General features: G+C 50.6%; 9 protein-coding genes across 9 annotated transcripts; 4 read left to right on the top strand and 5 right to left on the bottom strand.

The window, feature by feature from the left end:
• Nucleotides 1-291: 291 nt before the first annotated feature.
• On the bottom strand, nt 292-1,416 carry HOO65_021082 (Coiled-coil domain-containing protein 130; the record flags this gene model as incomplete). The annotated part of the gene is made up of 1 exon (XM_071000239.1): nt 292-1,416. One exon carries the CDS (start codon nt 1,414-1,416, stop codon nt 292-294), a length of 1,125 nt encoding a protein of 374 aa, XP_070861720.1.
• Nucleotides 1,417-2,494: 1,078 nt separating this feature from the next.
• Nucleotides 2,495-3,768, bottom strand: HOO65_021081 (putative glycosidase crf1; the record flags this gene model as incomplete). The annotated part of the gene is made up of 3 exons (XM_071006833.1): nt 2,495-3,200; nt 3,276-3,606; nt 3,675-3,768. The coding sequence occupies 3 exons, from the start codon at nt 3,766-3,768 to the stop codon at nt 2,495-2,497; spliced, it is 1,131 nt and encodes a 376-aa protein (XP_070861719.1).
• A 7,895-nt stretch (nt 3,769-11,663) lies between these two features.
• Nucleotides 11,664-13,031, top strand: HOO65_021080 (Mating-type switching protein swi10; the record flags this gene model as incomplete). Its single annotated transcript, XM_071006786.1, has 2 exons — nt 11,664-12,121; nt 12,269-13,031. The coding sequence occupies 2 exons, from the start codon at nt 11,664-11,666 to the stop codon at nt 13,029-13,031; spliced, it is 1,221 nt and encodes a 406-aa protein (XP_070861718.1).
• A 141-nt stretch (nt 13,032-13,172) lies between these two features.
• On the bottom strand, nt 13,173-13,424 carry HOO65_021079 (uncharacterized protein; the record flags this gene model as incomplete). The annotated part of the gene is made up of 1 exon (XM_071000238.1): nt 13,173-13,424. The coding sequence occupies one exon, from the start codon at nt 13,422-13,424 to the stop codon at nt 13,173-13,175; it is 252 nt and encodes an 83-aa protein (XP_070861717.1).
• A 459-nt stretch (nt 13,425-13,883) lies between these two features.
• On the bottom strand, nt 13,884-16,267 carry HOO65_021078 (putative kinetochore protein NDC80; the record flags this gene model as incomplete). Its single annotated transcript, XM_071006499.1, has 3 exons — nt 13,884-14,076; nt 14,161-16,127; nt 16,223-16,267. The coding sequence occupies 3 exons, from the start codon at nt 16,265-16,267 to the stop codon at nt 13,884-13,886; spliced, it is 2,205 nt and encodes a 734-aa protein (XP_070861716.1).
• An 800-nt stretch (nt 16,268-17,067) lies between these two features.
• Nucleotides 17,068-18,214, top strand: HOO65_021077 (Peroxisomal membrane protein PER10; the record flags this gene model as incomplete). Its single annotated transcript, XM_071006867.1, has 3 exons — nt 17,068-17,100; nt 17,176-17,508; nt 17,591-18,214. 3 exons carry the CDS (start codon nt 17,068-17,070, stop codon nt 18,212-18,214), a joined length of 990 nt encoding a protein of 329 aa, XP_070861715.1.
• Nucleotides 18,215-18,787: 573 nt separating this feature from the next.
• HOO65_021076 (AB hydrolase superfamily protein C4A8.06c) lies at nt 18,788-20,369 on the top strand (the record flags this gene model as incomplete). Its single annotated transcript, XM_071006712.1, has 3 exons — nt 18,788-19,545; nt 19,603-20,245; nt 20,289-20,369. 3 exons carry the CDS (start codon nt 18,788-18,790, stop codon nt 20,367-20,369), a joined length of 1,482 nt encoding a protein of 493 aa, XP_070861714.1.
• Nucleotides 20,370-20,839: 470 nt separating this feature from the next.
• On the top strand, nt 20,840-22,354 carry HOO65_021075 (Delta(24)-sterol reductase; the record flags this gene model as incomplete). Its single annotated transcript, XM_071000237.1, has 1 exon — nt 20,840-22,354. The coding sequence occupies one exon, from the start codon at nt 20,840-20,842 to the stop codon at nt 22,352-22,354; it is 1,515 nt and encodes a 504-aa protein (XP_070861713.1).
• A 634-nt stretch (nt 22,355-22,988) lies between these two features.
• Nucleotides 22,989-24,896, bottom strand: HOO65_021074 (Hydroxymethylglutaryl-CoA synthase; the record flags this gene model as incomplete). The annotated part of the gene is made up of 4 exons (XM_071006611.1): nt 22,989-23,126; nt 23,213-24,258; nt 24,591-24,693; nt 24,837-24,896. 4 exons carry the CDS (start codon nt 24,894-24,896, stop codon nt 22,989-22,991), a joined length of 1,347 nt encoding a protein of 448 aa, XP_070861712.1.
• Between the last annotated feature and the right edge of the window lie 1,175 nt (nt 24,897-26,071).

The following is a 26,071-nucleotide window of genomic DNA, read 5'->3' as shown; positions in this document are numbered from 1 at the left end:
GTCTTCCTTTATGATCCCCAGATGAGAGAGCTTAATATAGTCCCTGTAATGAAAATTAATTTTTTTTCCTCTTCTTTTTTTGAAGGAGACGCGCACAAGCACACACACACACACACATACCTCCCTCGCTCTCTCTCTCCTTCTTCCACAGTCCTCTCGCCTCTCATGATCTTTAATCCTGCTAAACCGTGCATCAACACGACTTCTAACCGTGAATTCTGTTTTTCTTCACCTGTTGTTCCTCCCAGTAGCAGTTTGCCTCTTCCTCGCTTCCTGCTGCTTCAGTTTACGTCACTCCGACCCAGAGGAATCGTAGTTGACTAATGCCGTTTTTGGTGCTTTAACCCTTGCCTCTGCTGCATCCTCCGCTCCTGCTTGTTCTCCTCCCAGCTTGGACGGCTCACCATTTTCGCCCACACGCTTCCGCTTGATTCCGGCAATGCCGCTTGAACGCTGGGCATCATCCGTCCGTTTAGCGAGAAATGGGTCCTGAGCTAGCCGTGTATTGCCCACGACCTGCGACACAAAGGCGCTCTTACGTGCTGTCGCCAACGCCTCAGCCTTCAAGACGCCTCTTCCCTTGCGTCGACCAGCCTCCGCTTCGGCTTCGGCCTTCCCACCACCAAACATTGGCTTTGCCATGGCCTCCCTCTCTACGATCCGTGCGGCATCTGTGTCATCGTAGCCAAAATCCACCAAGCTCGCATAAAGCTCGTCCTCGCGGGATCCTGCCAACAGCTCGATCCCGGCCCCTAGCGATAGCCGGTCTTTGAGATCCTGGGCTTCCATCGCCTCGCGCTCACGTTCTTTGCGGCCTGCACGGAACACTGACCGCAGTTGCTGGTTGCGTGTGTATGGGTCGTCCCATGCGCGTTCTGCAGCATCTTGGAGGTCATCCAGGCGCTCTGTGGCCCGGGCTACTTCGCCGCGGTCGAGGATGGTTTTTTCCAGCCGGCCAAAAGCGGTCTGCCGCAACTCCTCACGCGTCTGCGACGTGGCTTCGGCCGCAGCTGCGTCATCACTCTCGTGCACAAGATTGAGTGCGTCGGGTGCGGGCCCGTTGAGATCTCCACGGTCCTGCCGTCGGCCGCCTTCAACTACCACGTAGGCCGTGTTCTGTGGATCTGTGCGGATCTCCAACGTGCCGCCGCAGTCAGCGTGGCGCATGCGGAAGGCCCAAATGGAGGAGCTGTAGTAAGCTCCGACCTTGCGCTTTTCGGCATTGAATCGCACTCCCTGGCCAATCAGCGTTTCGCGCGGGCAGTTGCCACACCAGACATTGAAGGGCATCTCGAAACGCACAATAATGGCGCCAGTTGAGGCAGCCTTGCGTCCTCGCGCACCCAGAGGGTGTTTGCGGTGTAGTTGGTTGCCAGAGGATACGCCCTCGGCGTCAGGGGGGACATATCGTCCCATGTTGAAGCCCTGCATGACAGGCAGATGGGTATAATGTGAAGAAGTAAAACAGACGGTAGAAAAGCTAGAAGGGCTGTTTGGCGATGTGATTTGCGCATGTGAATAACCATTCAAAGAACTCGCCAGAGAGGCGTTGTTGTAGTGGCTTGACGGTCGCACAGAAGCAACATGGAAGCCAGAAAAGTGAAGACGGAGGCGTTGGACAGATCCGAGTTTTGATTGGCTATGTGGATAACAGACCCATTTTTCATCGGTATCAGGAAGCTTGGGAAGCTACCTAATTTGGAACCTATCAATCAAGCCTTTGTACCACCATAAGCCGTCTAACTCTCACACCCATCGCCCTATGACAACAATTCACATGACATGTAGATAGAGAGATACATACATACTCTTTAGTCTTTAGCTTTCTCGCCGCTCTTAAAAAGCAAGCATTTTTTGTTGCTGAAACCCTACAAGCCCCCTGGCAACATACTAATACTACTATATATAGTCCTCATACACTCCTAATACTTGCTTCACATGCAAGACCTGGTGGGTTAAAAACGGCTCCTCGTTCTTGTTGAGGTTCCTAATCAGAAAAGAGCCTTGGTATAGGGCTGCAGCGCCACTATGGGCTTCCTACGGCGTGATTCTAACGTCACCGGCTGACAAGGCATGCGGGTCGGTCACTAGTGACGGTATGGGCTGACGAATCTCAGACAGTGTCAAGTCTAGAACTACGCAAACATAACACAGCATTACACTCGCTACGAATTGAGCAACGTCATCTCGATCATCAACAGGATCTATATTAGTGCGACTAAATACCCAGCACCACGCCCACGTCCATAAATACTAGGCCCTATACAGCATGCCAATACGAACAGAGGGACTAACAAGCGCAAGTAAAAAGTAAAATCAACTATTATGTGGATATCGCAAAACGGAATAATGTAAAAAAAGATATAGGGCAGCCCATGCATAACATGAAAAAGAAAAGAAACCACTGTGCGCCGGGAGTTCGTATGTGCGTATGCAGATTTATCGGAGCATGATCAACATCCACCCAGATATATCAGAATATCCAACAAGATATTTACAGAGCGATGCCCATGAAAAGGGCAACGCAGGCAGCGAACAGCGAGGTCGAGCCCAGCATCTTGGAAGCGGCACCAGTGACGGTCGAGGTGGTGCTGGCAGAGGCAGAGCCAGAAGGCGAAGAGTTGGAGCTGTTGGAAGAGCTGCCAGTGGAAGAGGCAGAGCCACTGCCAGTGCCGGTGCGGGAGCCAGTGCCGGTGGAGGAAGAAGCAGTAGAGGTACGGGTGGAAGTGCTGAGGGTAGTGGAGTCCGAGCTCTTGGGCTTGACGGAAGAGTCGGTGGTGGTCGAGTTGGATTCGGTCTTGTCCTGGGAGACCTCAATTGACTGCCAGGCACCGGTCTTGTCAGTGTAGACGTAAGAGCCAGCAGTCTTGTTGCCACCCATGTAGTCCTCGATGACGATCTTCTGGTAGTAAGCCTTGTACGAGTTGTTGTTGCTGAAGTCAGACTTGCCACCAGCCCACTCAACGGTGCCCTCGCTGGCGGTGGAAGAACCACCGACCCAGGTGCCCAGCTTGATCTGCATAGGAGTCTGGGGGTAGCCCTGGGTAGAGTCAGAGTCGGCATAGGTCAGCGTGCGGATGACCTTGTCGTCCAGGATCCACTCGATACGCTCGGCAGTCCAGTCGATGGTGTAGGTGTGGAAAGTTTCAGTAGCATCGCTCATAGGGGTGATGCCGCCACGGTCGTAGGTGGAGGTGTTGCTGTAGAATTGACTTGTTAGAATGACGATGCTCTAATACATTCACTGGGAACGGCGAACGCCAATGCTTGCTTACCCCTTGGAGAAGAAGTTGGTCTGGACCTCGTTGGGCTTGCCACCCAGCCACTCCCAGTCGATCTCATCCAGGGTGTTAGACTGGAGGACGGCCGAGGTGACAATACCAGTGCCGGGAGCGACACGCATGGTGACCTCGACACGGCCGAAGAAGATGAATCCCTTCGACGAGATGGTAGGGGCGTTAGTCTCCTTCGTGATGTCAAAGACAGCACCAAGCTTGTCATCGTAAGTGACATCAGTGCCCTGGGCAGCAGTGAAAAGTTCATCGATCTTGTCCTTGGTGAAGTCGATGGTGTGAGAGCCACCAACAGCAGCGTCGGCAGGGCAAGCTAGAACAGATAACAACGTTAGCCAGTGATACTACAGCGAGGCGTATGGTGCAGAACTCATTACATACTCTCCTTGGTGGGGTTGCACAGGGTGTAAGTCTGAGCAAGAGCCAGAGAGGCCATGGAGGCCACGGAGGCCAGCGACGAGAACTTGACGAACATTATGTTAAAGGTTTGTGAGTGAAGAGAAATTGGAGAATGAAGAAGCAAAGAAAAACGAATGTCTTGGATAAAATTTGAACGTGAAAGAAAAAGAAGAAAAAAAATGATGATGAGAAGCAAAACTCAGAGAACCAGTAACGATTGACAAGAGGTCTGGAGAGTAAGAGGATGAGAGAGGGGATAGACCTGGGTCAAAGAGAGCGAAGGACGTCCAGTTTATATCCAACAGCAAGGCAAGTTGTTTGTTCTTCCTTCTCCTACCTCGCAAAGTACGGCAACCGAAGGGGTGTGTTTTGAAAGATATGAAATCAAAAAATAGAGAAAACAGAACACTCACACCCCCTTACACTCACCCCTCATATTCCCTCCCCCCCCCCTTTACCCTTTCTAAGCCAGGCACCATAAATCCTGACATACAGAACATCTACAATACGGATGCAGCAGGTTCCTTTGGCTCAAGACGGCTAGAACAGAGAAGCCAACATCAGGGGTGTCTTACTAGGTAAGGGGCGTATACCATACAGCTTTACCCTGCTTCGCCCTGTACAAGAAAAAAGCCAAAGACGACCAGTAGAACCTAATAGGACCCCGCCTAGGACATAAAGGATTAGACCAGGGGGCCTCCCTTCTAAGCAAAGCAAAGAGAAGAAACAGAGAGAACAGGTTTTACATGCAGTGGGAGGACGGAGACGGTGAGGTTCTCCCTTCCTCCCAGTCCCAATTAACAGGCTGGTGAAAAGCAGGACCAAGCCAATAAGAAATAGCACGAAAAGGCACAAACTTATTACAACTGTGAACTGACAGCCTATGCAAGCCAAAGTACAGCGCGTCAAAAGCCACAGTAGAACATTGCAAAAGAAAAGTCAGCAGAAAAGGCAAGAGCGGTCGCCGAGTATCAGATGACAAGACCACGCCTTCCTCTCTTGTTCACGTGTGCATGCAATGACCACGTCCACTCTGTACGCAATTGCCAGTATTTGGGGCGGCGCCCCCTTCTGCAACCTACATTTTACTGATTTTGTGTGTGTTTTTTTTACTTCTTGCAGTTACATTTTGCTTATTTACCTGCACCTTCCTTTTTTTTTTCTCCCCCCCCCCTTGTCACAAACAGGCAGGTGCAGCAAACTGGCTTTCAACAGGAAATGCAATTGCCTTTACTTATTCTCTAACTACAGACGACATCTCGGTCTTGTACAACAACAATGGGAACAGACAAATTAACCACAGCGAAGAGGATGGACGCAATCAAAAGTCTGGCCGGATTTAATTCCTTGTGTCCAGACCTTTACAGAAAGACAGAGGAAGAAGAGAGAAAATTAAAGCAAGGGAAAACCGCTCAGCGTCCGTAAACCTCGTCGCTAAAGCCTAGCCCTTGCCAAATAGCAAGGGGGCATGCTGCTTCTCTCTGGGTTTTCTAGTCTAGATTCGGTAGCAGCTCATTTCTCTTCCTTCAAATATTTCCTAGAGGGGGCCAATTTACGAGGAGGGAGAAAGAAGCCAGTGGCGGCAATAGCGCCACTATACATACATGCTGCTCTAGAACCACTCACTACAAACTAGCTACTTTGCACAAATAACAGATTCTTCACCTTCCCTCTGTATCTGTCTCCCTTCTACCGGCCCCCTAGCCAAAAGAAGGAAATAAAAAAAAACCCTAGTGAAGCCCACCTGCCAATATCTCGGCTACAGAACGGGAGATGTGATTCTCCACACGACTTGACCAACCTTTGACGGTGAGAAGGCTGGGGCTATGGGCTAAACATGAGTGATAACGGGCTTTATAGGACTGCGGTTGTGTAATATTCGTGGTGGTTTGCTCGGCAACCGGTGCGCAAGCTGTCACAATAGAAAAGGCGTGGCTGAAGCGCCATAAACACGTTAGTTGCGAGGTTTTCCTAGACAATGGAAACTTTGGTCTATGCTTTAAGCCAGCTAGGTCCCATGCACCAGGCACATACGGCCCTTCGCCCTAATTGTGTCAAAAAGAAGAAGAGAGGGAGAGAGCTAAAAGAGAGCTAGCACAAGAAGCAGGGGCCCCTTGGGCAGTATTGCAAGCGAGCGAGACAGGGGAGGGAATGAATGCGGAAGTAAGAAAGCAGCGAAGCAAGAGGACAAAGCAAACAGTGAAAGAAGGGAGGGGAATGGAGCGCTAATCAGTGACGTATGTTAGTTGGCGTTGGGAATACGCACAAGGTCAGCGTAATAGCACATGGAGGAGTGGCAGAGGAGCGAGAAAGAAGGTAGACAGCAAAAGAAATCTGACTGTGTCTAGCACAAAAGCTGGGCCAATCCGAGAACAGCTGATGGGGGAAGGGAGATCACAGCCAGACGAGAAGAAAGATCGTCATGCGAAAGGAAGGCCAATCAGAGACGTGGCTATGGTCTGTTTTGTTTTCGTATTTGCCCAGTCTTGGCTTTACCCTGCCAAGGGTTACAGGCCCAAGATAGCAGGAAGGATAAGAAGAGGGGCCCCCTTCCCTTGCCATCGTATACCAGAAGCAGAGGAACAGAGGAACAGTGAACAATAATGTCTGTTTTCTTTTTTCTTTTTTTTTTTCTTTCTCAGTCTTTCTTTGTTCCAAGGGAACGGAAAGAAAAAAACTGCACCTGCATGGCTAGTGCTCTTAGTGCTGTACTAGTTAATGACCGCACATTGGAGCTAGAGCATAAAGGGTATTTAGAAAAAAAAAAAAAAAAAAAAAAAACACACACACACACACACACACACACACACGCTCCTCTCAAAAGTCTAAATACAAGCAGCCTCAAGCCCTGCTAGTGTCCATGTAATACTACCACAATCTTCGTCTAGTCTTTTCGATTCTGATACAAGGAAGTATGCTTTTTCAGGCCTGTCAGCACCCCGTCTAGACCACCCTCTCCAGAAACCCGTATGAACAGACCTACTCGAAACTAAGGCACATATATTTGGACTGATAATTAACCCCCTCCCCTAGTAGCAAACCCGAAGACCAGACCTACTCGAAACTAAGGCATATATATTTGGACTGATAATTAACCCCCTCCCCTAGTAGCAAACCCGAAGAACAGACCAAAAGGGCCAGATCCTGGCTCGCTCTTGTCTAGTCCTCGGCTTCCACTCCCAAGCCTCGTTCGTGTCTTTATTTAGACAATTTGCTCCTCGTAACCAAGCCCGCAGCCACTGACTGACTGCACTAGCTTACAGTCCGTGAATAAATTTTGGTCTTATGCTTCCTCTTCCTCCTCCTCCTCCGCCCCCGCTGCCAAATGGGAAAAGAAAATCACCTGGAAAATCACCACACAAAGGGAATAGGAAGAGGAAGACGGGCTCCTGTCTTAGCCCATGCAAGCATAGAACGACCAAAGTCAGGCTCAGACTGCTGCCCCCACCATACTCCCATCTATACGAAGGTGATAACTGAAGCCAAGCAAACACCAAGACTCAAGAAACCCAGCAACCAATGCAACAACGCCCCTTAAGGCTTTCCAGGCAAGGCAGTTGGGGAGTTGGAGAGAACAGGGCCTTGTTTTGATTTTGCTTTTTCCGGCAGACAGACAACCTGGAGAGGGAGGGGATCGGTGAACAAGGACAAAGACAAACAGACGGACACCAGAGAGACAAGAGACAAAAAGCAAGCAAGACTCCTCACTCCTAGCCCCCAAAAATAGCCGCCTCAGTTTGCATTTGCATGAGCGTGAGGGCCAGCCTCACTAAGCCATGTTCCACCGGAAGCAGGAAAACAATAAGGCAAAGCAATCCAGGCCGGGCTCCGGCGAAAGAGAGTGCCCGTGGCCCCCATGGCCCCCCTCTCCTTTCCGTTTCGCTATGCATAAAGCCTCTTGACCCCAAGGCTTTCCTTTAGCCCCCATAGCAACTTGCTCTTGCTCCCTAACTGCTGTTTGGTTTTTCTGGTCTGGTGGTGTGGGTTTTACGTGATCAGCCAGCCCCGTTACTAATGCCAGTGCTACTGCAAAGTTGGCTCTGCTACTCTGCAGGGTAGCCTAGCCGCGACGAGACTAGCAGCCCCTAAGCGGGAAATGCTGATGGCTTATATTGCTAGCCAACCCTAACACAGCAATGTCCCTGAAAGTAGAACAAGTAACAAGTTAGAAGAGTTGGAGAACTGGACCACGATCCCTGGTCCTGTGCTCTCTCTCGCCAATTTCCCCTCCAACTCTGAACCCCGTAACTCGACGAATCGCGACAAGTAAAGGTCCAACGTCAATCAAACCCTGCCAAGTTGCGAAGCGTGATTGCCCCAGAAGGCTAAAGATAACGCCCAAAACGACATGCCATCGATGTGTCAAGTATGATAATCTTAGGTTTCCCTAATTCCTCCGAATCACGAACTTCCGTTCTCTTCGTCTTTGTTCGGGGCGCTTGATTTCATTGGCATGTCACTATGACCGGGCGTTTTGGTGCGTCCTCCTCTTCGCCTGAGGTTACTTTGCCGTTATCATCTCTTCCTTCGGTGGATTTTCCTTTTGCTCCTCTGGCCGTGATTACTTCCCTATCTCTTTGTTCTCTCTCTCTCTCTCTCCCTGTATGTGCTGTCCTTCCAGCAGGTGAAAGCATAAGCGTAATGAGAAAATAGCCGACCTGATCACACACAAGACCACCTGACAAGACAACCAAAGAAAGCCGCTGTCTTGTATACGGAAATTCTCGAGCAGGGTTAAGATGCTAAAACCGTCCAAGTTCCTGGAGCCCCCCCCCCCCCCCAATGCCAAAAAGGGGGGCCTTTTGTCCTTGGTTTTATCTGTGTTCGTGTTTCCCCTAAAACAACATCCCAATGCAGGACAACCGGCAGCCCTCCCCTTCACATTACATGTGCAGAAGAAGGGTATCAGAAATATGGGGAGGGGAGGGGGGGGGGGGGGGGGAAATAGCAGTATAAAAATGCACGTAGATCATATTGCAACAAAGGGCAGCCCTCCCAAGAAACAGCATGGACGAGAACAGGCACTTTTTGCACCAGGCCTATATCGTCCGCCTAACCTGCCTGCCCTTCGCTGGGCCTGCAGAAGCACAACCGAGGAACAATGTATCACGTTGGGAGGCACATTATTGCCCGGGTTGCTAGCTGGGAACGGAGCTGCTGATAACAGGAAGCTCAGACCGGGCAAAATCTTGACACGCAAGTAGACAGGATCCTTCTTCTCTTCTCTCTTATTCCAAGCGGTCAGGTCAGCCTGTGTTGTGTGTTGTCCTTGCAAGCCATGGCTGAAAAAAAAAAAAAAAAAAAAAAAAAAAAAGGAAAAACAACCCGCCCGCCCGCCTCCGATGTAGAGCTGCGCCTCAATGATCTCATAGCTTCTGTTCTATTCTTAACGTCAGAGAACGGTGATCATGAAGGCTAAACTGTGGCTTTGCTGTTAGTCCATAGGGCTACTTGCCTCCTGTGGCATCTGCGCTATAGAATGCAGGGAAGAAGGAGAAACGCGTGAAACATGAATAGACATGTTGTGGCTGGCATGGAACTCGGCCTCCCTTTCCACATCGACGCCCATTGACGAAATGCTGTTTTGGGAAGAGATGGAACAAAGCAGGGAATCTGAACGGTGCTTGTTGCCAAAAAAGCCCTGAATCTCCATCGCAAGCCACTAGGAGGCGTCATAAATAGCCTGTGAGATAGGGCAAAGAGGGGGGGGGGGGCGGCTGGCTTCACCGGATAGCTGCACATAAGACACGGCTAATAAACCAGCAAGCCTGTGCATGCTTGCGTTGGAAATGCAAAGTACATTTAATAACCCGTACAACCTAGGAGGGATGGCTTGCACTCTTGCATAGACATCTTGCATGTGAACGGGCCTTTCTGTGTTTAATGTTGTACTCTATCTAATCTTCTCGGTCGGCCAGGTAGTAGTAAAAAAGGGCGGCTTGCAGGCCTATGCGCATGCATCGCTTTTGAGCACATGGCCGCGTTGAAAGCCACAAGAAATGCCAGTCTTCATGTCCACATAGACGCCAATGTGGGGCTCGGCGCTCTTTCCGGAAATCGGGTCTAAACTCGTCGTGCCGAAAAAGGCAGGTGCGAGTTGGGACTCGACCTCGGAATCTTGATCTCGGCGCTTCCGAGTCAACTTCCTGTTGCCACAAAAGGAAGGCGCGCCGTGTTAGCCGGCCCTGTGAATTTTTGTGTAGGCGACTTTTTATTTTTTTATTTTTATTTTTATTTTTTTTATTCTTCTTCTCCTTCCTTTTCCCGCTTTCATTATCGGTGCTACTGGCTGTACTGCACGATTTTACTTACACACACACACATGTGACAAACATTGCCCCGTTGGCCGCTGGCTTGAGTTTGCCATCCTGCGAGACCAACTCCCACAACCTGCATAGCACAGGCCAGACGCATTGTCACTATGTCATAGCTTTTGGGAAGCAGGGCAGGAGATGGCTCAGCCAAGTTGCTTGGGAGATGCTGTGTCACCTGCCCTTTCTCTGACTGATCGAGCTGCTGTGCAACCTCGCTGTGATTTGGCAAGCCGCGCTGCGAAGCCGAGCCCAAGGGTGGCTTAAAAGCCCAGTCCTGATTCATGCGTTCTGTGGCTTGGTAGATGGCACTAGATTGGCAGTGAGCAGGCGCATTTCCCAGCGGTCCAAATATGTACGGAGCACCAGCTAGGCCTATCGGTATCTGTGCAGCACTCTCTTGTTGTATTTCCCCTTTTCCTTCTCCCCCATCAAGTATTGAAGGGTGCTTGCATTCTGCTCGGATGTTCTTTCCTTTGGGACTGTCTGCAGTTTGTGTACGACACGAATGAAACTTGTGCGGCCCAAGAGTCGTTATGACTTTGCGTCTGTAATTTTGCAACAAGAAGTGTGTTTGATGATGCGGGATCCTCGGTGATTTTCCATGAAAAGCGAGACCTCGGAACGGGCCAGCATATGTGTCTAGCTCCACAGATATCGTCATAGCTGCTGGCCTCTAGGCGCCGCTGTTCTCGGTCTTGAGAGATTCGCCACTAGTCAGTGCCATCCCCTCGAATGCTAAAATCAAATCCCTACTCGTGTTAGTGGCACTTTCGTTATAGATCCAACGCCTAGCCTAAGCAGCAAGACCTTTGTCTATCGTCTTCAGTCGGCATTCGACGTTGCAGTCATGCTTCTTGAGAACAGAAACGTACTGGGCATTGCCTGTTCCTTGTCCCCCTTTCTCTCGGCTCGGCATAATGTTTTCGCTGAAGGGCTTTTCCCGACAGACCTCTAGAGACCACTTGATACTATCGCTTTCTCGCCCGACCATGGCATGGGGGAATAGGATCCCCCAGAGGCTGGCCTACGGTGTTTTATTAATACCGTTATTCTTTTGTCTCGGCGCGTGCTGTAGTCGTCTACGGGCTTAGGCAGCTCAAGTTGGAGACATACCTGCTGGTGCCACTACTTGGTCAAGCGAGCGTGCCAAGATATGAGCTAGATGTTGTTTTCCTGCGGCTTAGCTAGAAACAGGTACGTACAAGTCCCTCCCACGCTCCTCGTAACGTGGGCCCTGGCCTGGCCAAGTTGATCTCGGTACACATGCCGTAACACAAAGCCCCGATAGGCTTGGGATGCGGGGCTGGACGGCAACTCCTGCGCTTTGAACGGCATAAATGGCCCTAGCCTGAGCATGAGAAAATATCTAACGTCTACGGGAATCACAAGGCCCTAGCCTGGCGCACTCATGTAAAGGTCAAGTGGCCTGGGAAAGAAAGATCTTTCATCGCCATACAAATATACAACTACGTGTAGGGTTGCTAGGGTTAACACAATGTCTTTGATAGTGTATATATACTACGTAGGCTACAGTGTCAATAACCAGCGCAAACTGGGCAATCAAAGTTCCAAAACGTCACCGAATCTTGTCTTTCTCTTTTCTGGTTGCATATTCTACGACTTTAATTAAAGACAGTATCACCAAACTGAATGCAACATGGATGCTGATTTCGATGACTTTCCTGATGACTTGCTCATGCAAGCTCTCGAGAGCGCTGAAAAACAAGCACCCAAGGCGGCGGCGACAAGGCCGGCAACCACCGGTGATGTCCACCAGAAGCCGCCCTCGCTGTGTGTCCCGCCAGAAGGCACATCCACATCCTCCGGACAGCCAGGCCCTGCTAAAGTCCAGCAGCCCATCCCGCGGCGGCTCCCTGCCCAGCCGTCGGGCGCTGCTACGGCAACAACACCAGCAAAGACAATAGACACACCTAGCAAGATCGTACAGCCCAAGCCCCAGAAACTCGCTAAGCCAAGCTCGGGCTCTGCTATCGTGGTCTCGATGCGGCAGAAAGGGAACCCTGTCCTTACGCATTTCAAGAAGTGCGCTTGGGAGTACGGCGACATCTTAGCAGACTATGTGCTGGGTGTGACGACATGTGCTCTATTTCTGAGGTTCGTGATTGACAGGGAGCGAGAGAGAGAGGAGAGAGAGGAGAGGAGAGAGAGAGAGAGATGGAGAAAACGAAAGTGAGGGGCTGAAAGATGCCGCGAACAAAGAAAGCCCCCTGCCAATGCTAATGCCTTATTCTGTTGCAACAGCCTTAAATACCACCGTCTGCACCCCGAATACATCTACAAGAGAATCCAAGACCTCCAAGGCAAATACGAGCTGCGTGTCGTCTTGGCCCTTGTTGACATTGCCGACCACCACGACTCACTGCGCGAACTGGCCAAAACGTCCATGGTCAACAACGTTACGCTAATTTGCTGCTGGTCGGTGCAGGAGGCCGCACATTATCTAGAGACATACAAACAGATGGAGCACAGCAACTTCTCGGCCATCAAGGGCCAACAGGGCTCGAACTACGTGGAGCGCGTGCTGAGCTTCGTCACGGCTGTGCCGGGGCTCAACCGCACAGAGGCGTTGTCCCTCATCACCAACTTTGGCAGTCTGCGCGGCGGCATTAATGCCGATGTTGAGCGGCTGAGTATGATTGGGGGCTGGGGCGATATCAAAGTGAAGCGCTGGCTGGACGTGGTCGACGAGCCGTTCCGTGCACGGAAAGCATCCAAACTGGATATTCTCAGTGTACCGGGCCGTAGTGGGAGCGGTAATAATGGCAGTGCCCAGGGAAATTCTACACCAGCAGCGAGAGCGACAGCGACAGCGCCAGAGAAGGCGGTTCCAGGAGAGACGATGGCGGCGGCGGCGGCGGCGGCGGCAAAGGTGACAATGACAGAGCCAAGCGCATCATCTAGCACTGAGGAGCAGCCGCAAACAACAGCGCAGAACAAAGACTTGGACCCTCCATTATCGAGTGGTGTTTCGGCCGCATTAGCACGACTTCGAGAGTCATCATGAGGGGACATGCACTCTAGGGATTGGATGAAATAGGTGTTATTAGACATATGCTTGAGTCATATCCGCGGTTGGAGTTATATTAATTCTGGTGTTCTAGCACTGATGACCATTTGTTTTGGTCGCATCGAATCACATTGCCACTTATGCACCTCCATCGCGTTTGGCATATTCCTCCTCCATCAGTTCCTCGTAGCGGGCATCAGCCTCCAGTTCCTCCTGTGTTTTGGGCCGCGTGACGCCGGCCCCCGTGTTAGCACCCGCGCCATAGCCGAGGGTTTGCGGCTGAGCGGAGGAAGCGGAAGACTCGGGTACCGTCGAAGTTGAGGTCGAGGCTGAGGTAGACTCCGGGGTTACGGAATGGGTGTCATTATCGGTGTAGAGAGGACGGCCCATTGTGAGCAATAGTAGTAGTAGTCGTAGTAGTCGTAGTAGTAGCAGTAGCAGCAGTAGCAGTAGCAGCAGTAGCAGCAGTAGCAGTAGCAGCAGCGACTATTTGCAGCGGAAACGAATTGCAAAATAACCGACGTTGATGCCGATGATCAACAAAGTAAAACCAGGAGGGGAAAATGGAGGATGTCGAGGGCCAAGGGAAATGGGCGACAGCAAGGAAGTGGCAAATGACGCCGCTGCGCTAAGTTGTGCCTTGAATTTCAGGACACCACCAGAAAACAAGTGAGACAAGACACCACCCACCAAAACACCAGGAAAACAGGGGATCGTGAATCGTCACAAGGCAAACAAGAGGGTATGGGATCTAGTAAGGGAGAGGGAATAGCCATGGGAAAAAAGAGAAAAAAAAAAAAAAGAACAGAGGCGGTATCCAACAAAAACAAAAGAAAACTCCCCCCCCTATCACATGTCCTCATCCTCCAGCATTTCTTCACTGCCAAGCTCCTTCTCTAATTCATCAGCAACAAAGCCTTCGTAGTCGTCGAGATTCTTCTGCACGTGGATCTTGAACTTGATGACGTCGTTCAACATGCGGTCAATCTCCGTGTGAAGCTCCTCCCGAAGAGCATTTGCACGCACCACAAGCTGCTCATACCTATCATCCCCACGCGGTTAGCAAATTATTCCGGAAAGCTAAGGCGGCCTGGTCCCGCCCCTGGAAAGAACAGCCTCTACTCACTCAATATTTGTGTTCATGTCGCGCTGTTCCATCAGCTGCACAGACTCTGACAGCCCAGCACGCATCTTGGCCAGCTCCTTTTCCATCTTCTCAATCTGCGCATCCGAGCCCATCTTCTGGGCCGTCGTCACTTCGCGCGTCTTTTCGTACTCTTCTTCGGCCGCGCGCACGCGGTGTTCTAGCGCCTCAACCTCGTTGCGCTTGTCCTCAATGGCTTCTTTGATGCCATCCAGTAGCTCGTGATCCTTCATCATGGCATCCATGGCCGCCGATCGCCGGTCTGAAATGTTCTTGCGCAGCTGTGTGAAATTGCTCTTGACCTTCCCGCGGAGGTCTAGATTGAGAATATGCGCTGGCTGGTACCCTGTGGTGGCATCAGCCAATAGCCGGTCGCTGGCAGAGCTGGCAGAGCCCTTCATCAAGAGATTGGTTGACGTAAAGTCCGAGTCGTTGACCACCACCTGAAGCTCGTAATTGTGGCCCTCGGCGTTGATTGCTGACGATGGAATGAGCCCAATCTGGTAGGCTAGCGTGTTGTACTTGTCGACCATGCGCTCAAGCTCGTCTAGCCGCCTGCTGGCATCGGCCTCCTTCTCGATCACCTTTTTTTTCACCTCTTCTAACCGCACCGACGATACTTCAATGCCCTTTTGCAGCCGCTCTCGCTCGGCCGTCATCCGGTCAATGTCTTGCATGCTGATGCCCTGATCGTCGACGATGCGCTGAAGACCCCGTCGCTCGTCCTCGGCCTCTTTCAGCTCCTGCATCATCTTGTCTAGCTCCTCTTGTAAGATGGCAATGCGAGCCTCGTACTTCTCAGTGCGTTGCACGGCTATGGCATTGTACTCTTCAAACTTGGCCTTGTCTTCCTCCATGATCTTGAAATTATTGTCGAGGATGGCCGGGTCTGGCATCTTCTTTTCGAGTTCTTCGATCTCACTTTGAAGCCGCGAGTTTTCCGCCTCTAGCGCTTCAAGCTCCGACGTGTACTGTGAGTTGGATGCTTTAAAGGCTAGTGCCATATTCTCGACATGTGGCGCCAACAACCTCTCGGCGTCGTCGTCAGCCACATCCTCGTCCATGGCCAGCCAATCGCGGTACGCCTGGCTCAGGAAGTTGAAGATGACGTGGTCGCCGCTGACGTCAAGGCCAGACTCGAGACATGCCTCGTCGTAGCGATGGTTGCTGTAGCCGTCCAGCATTTGTGCAAGTTGCATCATCCAGTGGAGTAGACCTAGAAAAGTGCTCCAATTCTGGCCTCCAACGGCAGCGATCTGGCTCTTGGTAATAGACTTTTCGTAGGGATAACGTAGCTGTTTGAGGATAGGCGGCACTTCTTGGTCGATATTCTTCTGGAATTTGTGGCTTGGGTCTATGCGACGATAGAGCCACTGGAACATGTAGTTGAAGTCCTTTTGTGTTGGCGACTTCATGATGTTTTGCGACAGCACATGCTTCATCTCCTGCTCAAAGTTGTACTGTACCATGTAGTCGATGAGCTCCTGGCCAATGCGTGATTGGTATGACCGATCCTTGAGCGGCCTTGGATCTCGGGGGACGCCGGCGACCTGTGGCGCTGCCTGAAAGAAGCTCTGGTGTGGGGCATGGTTTGATGCTGATGTACGGGACCGGTAGATACTGCTTCGACGGTCGGCTTCTGTCATGGCGCCACTGGAGGTCGAACCAATGGCAGTGCCCATGGAGGGCGTAGCAAAGGGTTTGCTCTGGAAGGTTGAAGTGCGCTTGACAGAAGAGAAGCCTGAGTCGGTATGGCTAGGGCCCATTGACGGACGAGAGAACATGCCTGGTTGGTTTGGTCGAGACATGGCGAGGGACTGGCGTGATCCTGAGAGGGACCGGCCATGGTTGTGGTTGCTGAGCGTCATACCAGCGGCCATACTGCTGCGCTTGAGACCCGATGCAGAAGGCTGTGGAAGGTTCGAATTGAGGCCGAAGCCCGCAAGAGTCTAAGATAGACAGAGAGGTAGTTAGAGAGGAGAATAGACATACATAGAGGCTAAAGAACTAAGGAGCCAAGGTATTACTAAGAGAGACGACTCACTTCACGCGGGCGCCGGACGCTCCATTTTCCCGAGTCCTGAGACATAACGGGAAACTACTTATGGCAAGAGAGAGGCTGTGAGAAAGAGGAAAAAGGAAGGTGCGCGACTGTTCTGCAATGCGCCTCACACGAACAGAAATGTGGCGCACAATCGATCACGACGGGGAGAACAAAGCCTCAAACGACAAATGACAAAAGCGACAAACGGAAGGAGCCAAGTGAGGGGTATCAATCAAAATTAAAGTCAAGGTAGGGAATCGATAAATCAGATGCGAATAAGCAAAAGCGAAAAAAAAAATCATATAAAAAAAACAAGAACCATGAACGAAATTGACTTGGCTTTGACCAGACAGACAAATTTTGGCGCTCAAGGGAAGAAAAAGGGAGGCCGACTTCAATGAAAGTTGATTGTTTGTTGCCCAGCTGGCTAGCGCTTTGTAAACAAAACAACCGCGATTTGCGCCTTGTCATTGGATACAAAGCTAGGACCCCCATCCTCATCCCCACTTAAGCTTGCGACCCGGAGACACGTGATAGTGAGACCTCAAAGAGCCCGACAGCTGTCAGCATCTGTCATAGCCGTATGCTTCGCTTCATCGCGCAGCCAAAAAGTTGCCTCGGTCTCGGCTAGTAAGCTGGGAGACAATGAAGCATTTAGACCGTCTCTTTTTCGACTTCGTGACGATACGTTAATTCTCAAAGCTCTAATTTTCCTCGGCGCGTTTTTATCGTACCATCCACTCATTTCAAGTTCGCTTTTTTTTCCTTTTCTCTTTTTTTTTGTTTACCCAACTACATGCTACTGTATCAGTCCCGCAAGTAGCCTAATTCAACACCAACACAAGATGGCTATTCGAGAAGCCTTGGTGGCTTCGGCCGTACGTAGCCTCCCTCTTACAGTCTTTCACTATGTCTCCTTTCCATTGCTAACATTGTTCCACCACTACACGCAGGCCCAATTCCTCCAAGAAGCCAGCGTAGCGCAGTCGCCCGTCGAGAATCGCATCGCCTTTTTGCGCCAGAAGAACCTCACACAGGAAGAAATTGATGCAGCTCTAGCGAGGGCAAATTCCTCAAGCGCACAAGCTGCTGCCCCGGCACCAGCCCCAGCACCGGCATCCGCTCCTGCACAACAAGCCTACGCCTCACAACCGCAGTCCCAGTATGCACAGTACCAGTACTATTCGCAACAGCCTCCTCCCGTCCCTGACCGAGACTGGAGGGACTGGTTCATTATGGCAACAGTCATGGGTGGCGTTGGATACGGGCTCTATGCGCTTGGAAAGGTAAGTCGGGACAATCTAGCGAGTAGCAGAAAACGCTCCCATCTCCAGCTTTTAGCTAACACATTCGGATCCCCCCTTCTAGCGCTATGTATATCCTCTGATTGCTCCTCCCACGCCTTCACAGCTTGAAGAAGACAAGGCTCATCTCGACGCGCAATTCGACCGTGCATTTACCCTCGTCGAACAGCTTGCTAAAGACACCGAAAAACTCAAGGCTGCTGAGCAAGAACGCACGGAAAAGCTTGACGCCGCATTGGCTGAGCTCGACTCTGTCATTACTGAGATGAAGACGTCATCACGTGACCGCCAGGACAAGATGCGCGACCTACGCGAGGAAGTTCGTGTGCTGACCAACAAAATCCCTAATCTCGTTGACGAACAGAAGAATGCCACTGATACGCGCCTCAAGGAGATCAACGCTGAACTGCTTAGCCTCAAAACCCTCATTACCCGTGTGACCAGCACTCCTGTAGCCGCACCTGCGCCCGCTGTACCCGCACCCGCACCTACAGCGTCTGCCTCCACACCGGGTCTGACCGTCTCGTCTCTCCCATCTCCTCCTGCTGCTACTGCTGCCGCATCGCCTGAGATCGCTGCAGAGGCGTCAGCTACTGGCTCGGCGCCTCGGGCATCGCCCTTTGGCAACGCTGCTAGCGGTGGCAAGGCAAAGATCCCCGCGTGGCAACTTGCTGCCGAGGGCTCTTAGAGCTAGCGTAATAGCGTCTGGTATGGCCGTTGGTTTTTTTTCTTTTCTGCTGGATTCATTGTGTTGTAGTTTGGCTCTTTTCATAAGCGATTGTCATTTACTTGCTTCTCTTGGTATTGCTAGTCATGCCTGCATTTACATATTGTCAAAGATAAATTCAATTAATTATCCGCTGTTCCCAAGTAATGCCTTGATATTGACACCCTTATCTTTGTGTAATATCGTGTCTTCACATGCTAGTGGAAGCAAGTAGCGTTCGTTTTACAGTGGGTGTTCTAGCGCCTAGCCCTGTATTTTTGCAGCACCGCCTGACTTTATAAGGCCTGCTGCACTGTGGCCTGCTAACTGCCTGCTCCTTAACTTTAACTGCCTGCCATCAATCCGCATCTTCCGTGCGAATGTCTTCAAAGCTTTGCAGCCCCGGGTAGAATTTGTGCTTACCTTGGCATTTTCGGGATGAAGAAGCTTATTCTTTATTTATTTATATAACTTCCGATCATATGCACGAGTCGTCTTGAATCTTCCACATCGTCAAGCCCCTATTCTGTTCCTGCTCTTGCATATCTTGACAACATGCTATCATCTATGCAAGCAGTATACAGCACTACTAAACAAGCTCTGCCTTTCCTCCCGGGCGCCTTGCGCACTACAATTCTTCACTTTACTGGATTAGAAGAGCTCTCGCAGTATCATGACTACAAAAGCTTGCTCATTATGAGTGTAATGCGCACTTTTGCCAATCCAGGCACAATAAGGTCTATCAGCGAGACGCAAAGGCTGACCATGATTAACCCCCCTATCAAGGGCCGCATCTGGATCAGCACGTACAGGTCACCTGTTCCACCTGAAGAAACCGTTTGTGGCATCCTATTAGACCTGATTAAGGATCTCAGCTCCGACCCCATGGACTATGAAGCTATGCTCCGGCGGTCGACGCCAGATGGCAAACTGGCTCTGAGTATTGCTGCCGCCGAGGGGGAGTGGACTGGATATCGGGCCGGAGTCGAAGATGAAGAGCCACAACCAGATATCTCTGAAAAGGCCAAGTTTGATGCCATGAACCAGGAGTGCACAAGTCCGACGACAGTGCTGTATTTCCATGGTGGAGCCTACTATCTCCTAGACCCAGCCACACATCGCGATGCGACGAGGAAGCTGGCGCGGAATACCGGAGGCCGTGTCTTTTCAGTACGGTACCGTCTTGCGCCGCAGAATTCTTTCCCTTGTGCTTTGATGGACGCATTGGTGTCATATCTCACCCTTCTATATCCGCCCCCAGATGCTTTCCACAAAGCTATTCCGCCAGAGCATATTGTGTTTGCTGGCGATAGGTAAGCTGCCCTAGATGCTGTATCCTATGAGTACATTCTAATGCACAAGTCTGGTAGCGCCGGTGGAAATCTTGCACTAGTTCTTACCAAAACACTGCTTGAATTGAGACAGCGCAAGGTCCAGATCCCGTGGTACGGCGAGGCTCGAGATGTCCCTATTCCGGCTGGCGTGGCCGTTAACTCTCCCTGGTGTGACATCAGCATGAGCTTCCCGGACGTAAAAGATTTCACCGAGTTCGATTACCTGCCTAGCGACTTTGAAGCTTGGAACAAGGCCCCAGAGTGCGAGGCCTGGAACTCCAAAACCGCTTTTAGCCGCAGCCATGTGTACTGTCTCGATGGCCTCGTAGATCACCCTCTAACTAGCCCCGTGCTTGCAGATGGATGGGAGGGCGCACCCCCGGTGTTTGTTTGCTCTGGATGGGAAATTCTTTCTGGTAGCATTAGACACTTTGTTCAGAAGATCCACAAGCAAGGCGTCAAGGTCATATTCGAGGAGTACGAAGGTATGCCACATTGCTTCGCTATGAGACTGCCTAGTCCTGGGGCGACGCGTTGCTATGATGGCTGGGCTGCCTTTATCCAAGCTGCCGTTGAAGAACCGGCCAGCCTTAAGTCCAGAGCAATAGAAATCAAAGCCAAGACCGTGGAAGAGTCGCCTCTTGACTTCAAAGCTCTGAGCCCGTATAACGATGACGATGTTCGTTCGTGGGCTATTTTACGTGCTAAACACAATGCTCTAGGCACACCCTTTAGCTGATTGGGGATGGGCAAAGGAGGACGGTTTTGGTTGGGAAAGGCTTGACTTGGGGGTAGTTGCTTAAATGATATAATTTTTCAGTTCAACAAAATCGCGAAAATTAAATACGGCAATTCCCTTCTTGCATGCAACTACGTTGGTCTCTCCGTTTGCCTCTCCGCTTGTCTGTCTTTCCGTTTGTCTCTCGGTTTGACTCTTCATCTGTTGCAACGTCAAACTACCCATAAATACACATGCATTCCTGTTTTGGTGTTTGCTCTTGCTTCTTGTTGTAGGCCTAGACTCTGGGCTTTGTTTAGGGGTCTAGACTGGGCTTTGTTTAGGGGCCTAGACTTTTTTTTCGACCATTCTACCCAAAATTGAACAAAGCCAATTGTTAACGCAGGATTTTTAACTTGAATCAGAAACCCCCCCAAAGTCTAACGTAGCTTGTAGTCTTTAAAAACGGCCGTGTCCCTCTTATCTCCTCCCACGTCCTTATGGGTTCCCTTTATTACCATCAACAGGCTTCTTGAGAAGAAAATTCTTTCAACAATGGAACACCACAAAAAGGTCGTTGGCACTATTGCTAACACCGTCCGGCAATTCTTCGACAAAAAAGAGCCTTACCGCATTTTTCACGGCTCCACCAACAGCACACGTCCTGCTAAAGCGGCCGGTCCAAGTGTTGATATTAGCGCTCTAGACAGTGTGCTCAGCGTAAGCCGCGCCACACGCACCGCAATCGTCGAGCCAAATGTGCCTATGGATCGCCTCGTTGAGGCTACATTGAAGCATGGCCTGGTTCCTCCCGTTGTCATGGAGTTCCCCGGTATCACGGCTGGCGGTGGCTATGCTGGAACTGCCGGCGAGAGCTCTTCCTTCAAACACGGATACTTTGACGACACCATCGACAAGGTTGAGATGGTCCTTGGTAATGGCGAAGTTATTGAAACTTCACGTACTCAGCACGCAGACCTGTTCAAGGGTGCTGCCGGCGCTGTGGGCTCACTGGGTATCACTACGCTTATTACGCTTCAGCTAATGGAGGCCAAGCGTTATGTGAAGACTACTTACCACCGCGCTGGATCTGTCTCTGAGGCCATCGCGCTCGTGCGTGCCCAAACTGCCAACAAGGCCAACGATTATGTCGATGGTATCCTGTTTTCTAAGGATCATGGCGTTGTAGTCACTGGTGAGCTGACCGATGAGAAGCCTGCCCAAAGCCCTGTCCAGACCTTTAGCAATGCACATGACCCTTGGTTCTATCTGCATGCTGCCGAGCGTACCCGGGATGCGCCGTCTTCTGCCACATCCAGTTCCTCTTCTGCTCCAGCTGTTGACTACATTCCACTTGCCGAGTACCTGTTCCGCTACGACCGTGGCGCTTTCTGGGTCGGCACTTGTGCCTTTGAATACTTCAAGTTCGTGCCGTTTAACCGTTTTACTCGTTGGCTTCTCAATGACTTTTTACATACTCGCATGCTTTACCGCGCTCTTCATGGAAGCGGCGAGTCGGCTCGCTTCATCGTACAGGATATGGGTCTACCATACTCCAGAGCGGAGGAGTTTATCAACTACACTGCTGAATCCTTCAACATCTGGCCGCTCTGGCTATGCCCGCTGAAGCGTGCTCCTCCCCCAACCTTCCACCCTCACGCTGACGGGGAGTCCACTAACGAGATGCTTAACCTGGGCCTTTGGGGCTGGGGACCTACAAACCGCCCCGCCTTTGTCGCCAAGAACCGCGAGCTTGAAAAGAAGCTCCAGGAGGTTGGTGGCCACAAATGGTTCTACGCCCACACGTACTACGAAGAAGATGAGTTCTGGAAGATTTACGGCCGTGAGTGGTACGATGCTCTGCGCGAAAAGTATCATGCCACCCACTTGCCCTCGGTTTACGACAAGGTCAAAGTCAATGTCCCCGAAGCCGACAAGGCCAGCGTGGCCTACAATCGCTCTGTCTTATCTCGTCGCCCCTTAGGAGGACTAGTTGGTCTTATTAAGAGCATTCAGAGTGGAGACTACCAAATTCACCGTAGCTCTCAGTGGAAGCACAAGGTTGAGTAAGAGAACTCATGGCCACAAGGGCGAGCTATTGAGGGAGGTGACCCGTTAAATCTTTTGTATGATTAGTGTACTCATAGTCGTTCTATATCTTTTTTTTTAAAAAAAAAATAAAAAAAACCTTGGGTATTTTTTTTTCTTTTATTCGCTTATAGCACCTTGCAGTGAAGACTGTGCCGATTAAGCAATTAGTAGAGATAGATACACTGTATTCACAAGTACATGAGGAAACAGCAGTCAGCCAGTACCTTGTAGCATGGCATGAGTACAAATTACGACGTTCATTTCTACATTCTAGGCATCTGGACAAGTGATTAATCGAATTGACAACGAAGAAGAAAAAAAAAGAATTCTTAAAGACGAGAAGAAAAAAAAACGTAGCATCATGATATAAGCCAAGTATGCATGATAAGTATAGCAAAAATAAAAACAACCAAGCAAATAAAAAAAGGGGAAATACATTAGTAGGGGGGTATGGGAATAATTGGTGCCAAAGCTTCGTCTTTTCTTCGAGCGAAAAAAGAAAATAACCCTCTTTTTCTCCAACTCCCGCTCATCATAGTCTAATAGAATAGGTTTGTTGCCAGACCTGAAAAAAAGAAATATTGTAGCTGTTTTTCATATTCGAATAGAAGGCTTAGGCCTTGACCTTGTAGGAACGCTTGAACATGTCGTCAACGTGCTCCAGGTAGTAAGTGCCAGGAGCAACAGTCGACTCGTCACCCACAGGGGTGAAGTTCTTCTGGAGATGAGCCTTGTGGCGAAGCTCGCACATCTGTATTCATTGGTGTTAGCATACTGCCAGTCTGTGAGTCGCAGGGAAAGCTAATCAATAAGGCGAGGAGAAGAGGGAAAACTTACCGCATCAAATGTCTCGGGAGCAACAGCCCGACGCTCGGCTAGGCGATTCTTCAGATTCAGGGCCTTGGCAATGGGGGAAACGTCACCGACAACGCGGAAAGACATGAAAGAAGCAGCCAGGCCGGAGCCGTAGCTGAAAAGACCAATACGCTTGCCAGCAAAGCTAGCAGGCTCGACATGAGACAGCAGACTGGCTAGACCACCCCAAACAGAGCCGCAGTACATGTTGCCGCATAGGGTAGCGACCTGAATACCAGGGCTAACCTTCTCCTGGAAGGCCTTCTTGGTCAAGCCCATGAAGGTCTTCTCAACAGCCTTGTCGGTCAGCGACTTGGTGTAGTCCATGTCACGCAACTCGGGTGCAACTTCAGCAAAGGAAGCGCTCTCCGGGTTAGCCAGATACTCATGGTAGAGCAGGCGAGCATACGACTTCTGCACCAGCTTGCAGGTAGGAGCATGGAAGCACATGTAGTCAAAGCGGTCAAGCGTGGGCTTGCTAGCATCAGCAGCAGCTTGCTTAGCCTCACGCTTGCAGTAGGCGCGGTAGGCGGCATCGAGGGCCTTGGTGTAGCAGGTCAGAGAGTAGTGGCCGTCAACATAGGGGTACTCGCTAGCCAGATCGGGCTTGTAGAAGTCATAAGCGTGCTCCATGTAGGTGCCACGCAGACCAGGCTCGGCGACAATAGGGGCATTAGGGCCGACGACCATGGCAACAATGCCAGCACCACCGGTAGGACGAGCGTTGCCCTTTGCATACAGAGCAATATCGCCGGCAACGACAATAGCATCACGGCCATCCCAGGCAGAAGATTCAACCCAGTTGACGGTGTTGAAAAAGGCATTGGTACCACCGTAGCAGGCATTGACGGTGTCAACACCTTCAATGTCGGTGTTTTCGCCAAAGAGCTGCATCAAGACAGTCTTGACAGACTTGGACTTGTCCAAGAGGGTCTCAGTACCGACCTCAAGGCGACCAATGTTGTTTACGTCGATGTTGTTCTTCTTGATTAGGTTCGAGACGACGGTCAGGGCCATGGAGTAGATATCTGCAAATTGTGGTTCATCATAGTTAGCCCTGGCATGTGTCTATAGGGGTTTACTGCGGGCAACCAGTGCGGTGAGTGCTACGAGTCGCAAGACCCATGAAGACACACATATGCACATTAGGTCGCATAAAAACTGAGAAGCACCGTGAAATGAAGCAAGAATGAAGTTGGCGGGGTAGGACAAAAGATGTAAAACAAAGAGGACTAGAGCTAAACATTTGTTTCATAGATGTAGCCGTCGCCACTATCTCTGTGTTCCTTGGGAGAATATGGGCGAAGAAACTGGAGGGGTAAAACACCCCAGCTAAGAAGTCGTGGGTGGGTGGACATACCTTCCCGATCATCGCAAAAGCTCATGCTGGTCTGACCAAGACCAATGGTGTACTTTCCGGTGCTGACATTGTCAAACTTCTCCAATTCGCTCTGCTGAACGTACTGTAGAGGACGAAAGATAAGACGTTAGATTAGGGCAATTCTTGGCCTGAAAACACCGGCAGATTGGAGCAAAGAGAAAAAGTTTGAGTTTGACAGCAAGGGCCACCAATTCAGCTTTTTCGGGCTTGGATTTTTTTTCTCACCTGGCTAGGGAAATAGATCTCAACGGCCTTGATGCCGATGTTCTGAGGACGAGCAGACATTTTTGGCGGGGTTATTAAAAAGAGAAGAGAAAAAGGAGGGGTATTAGAAAAAAGAACGAAGGACGTAAAAGGGCAGCCAACGAAGAAAAAAAAAAAGGCGAGAATGTGAAGCTGGAGCGTTAGAGAGAAAGAAGAAGAGGAAGAAGAAGAAGAGAAAAAGGAGAGAAGAAAAGAGAAGAGCCAGAGGTGTAACAGTGGAGGTGGAGGATGAGAAGACAAGAGAGAAGGTAAGGCTAAAAAGAAGGAGCCAGAGAAGGCGGAAAGGGGTCTCTTTTCAATGGGCAAGTTGGTGCCGGCAAAGCGAACCCTTGATAGGGATGTGCTGTGTTGTTACTACGCTGTTGTTGAATTATCCAGGAGCCCCAGAACAGGAAAAAGTGGGAATCAATCAGGGGATTTGCAAGTTTGTATCCATCATCCAACGGACGGGGGGCGCTGGTGATGTGATGACATATGCACATGGCTGGCGTACAAAGAAAGTTTGAATGCGGTGCCATTGATCTTTGGTTCCATTGCTCTTTCAGCCCCTCTTTCTTCGACTTTTCCTCTAGGCCGCCCTTTTCATCTGTTGAGATTAGCCTTCACCGCCTTTAACTTGCTCGGCGCAATCTTGAGCTCTACAGTACCCGCTTGGCCCTAACTCCAGCCTATTATGGGCTGAGTTTGGGGCGTCTGTTTGCACTTGCCCGTCTCAAATCGAGTTACTGCTTGTCTCAGGGACGACTGCTTAGCCAAGAGCGGATAAAAAGAAAAGGCTGGATGGCATTCAGACTGAAAGAGCCATCGCAAATTGATATGGACAGCTAGGGGCAATCCTTTGATCTAGCAAAGCCCAAAGGAACTGTGACATGCGAAATTTCCTGGTTATAGTCAGCTAACGAGGTAGTTGCGACTGCAAGTGATTACATGTGACGAGCGCTGTTGGCTGGTGGTGTGTAAACGTGTCACTGAAAAGCACGCCTATGTATGCATAATCAAGTACAAACGCATCGAGCTACGGCTTTATCTATGTACGGAGCGACGTGCGGAGCGGTTTGTTACGTACCGTGTGACACGCCTTCCTACTCACAATCACCCGAAGCTTTCTATTGCATGTATCAGAAATTGAACGGGGACCTTCTCGGCCCTTTACAAGGGCTATTGCTGCGAAAACCACGTTGCAAAACGTAAGAATA

The sequence above is a fragment of the Ceratocystis lukuohia genome, assembly GCF_044167205.1.
Source record: "Ceratocystis lukuohia strain C4212 chromosome Unknown Supercontig2_pilon, whole genome shotgun sequence".
Lineage (NCBI taxonomy): Eukaryota > Fungi > Ascomycota > Sordariomycetes > Microascales > Ceratocystidaceae > Ceratocystis > Ceratocystis lukuohia.
Note: the sequence above shows the minus strand (reverse complement) of the source record. Positions and strands in the feature narration are given on the sequence as shown.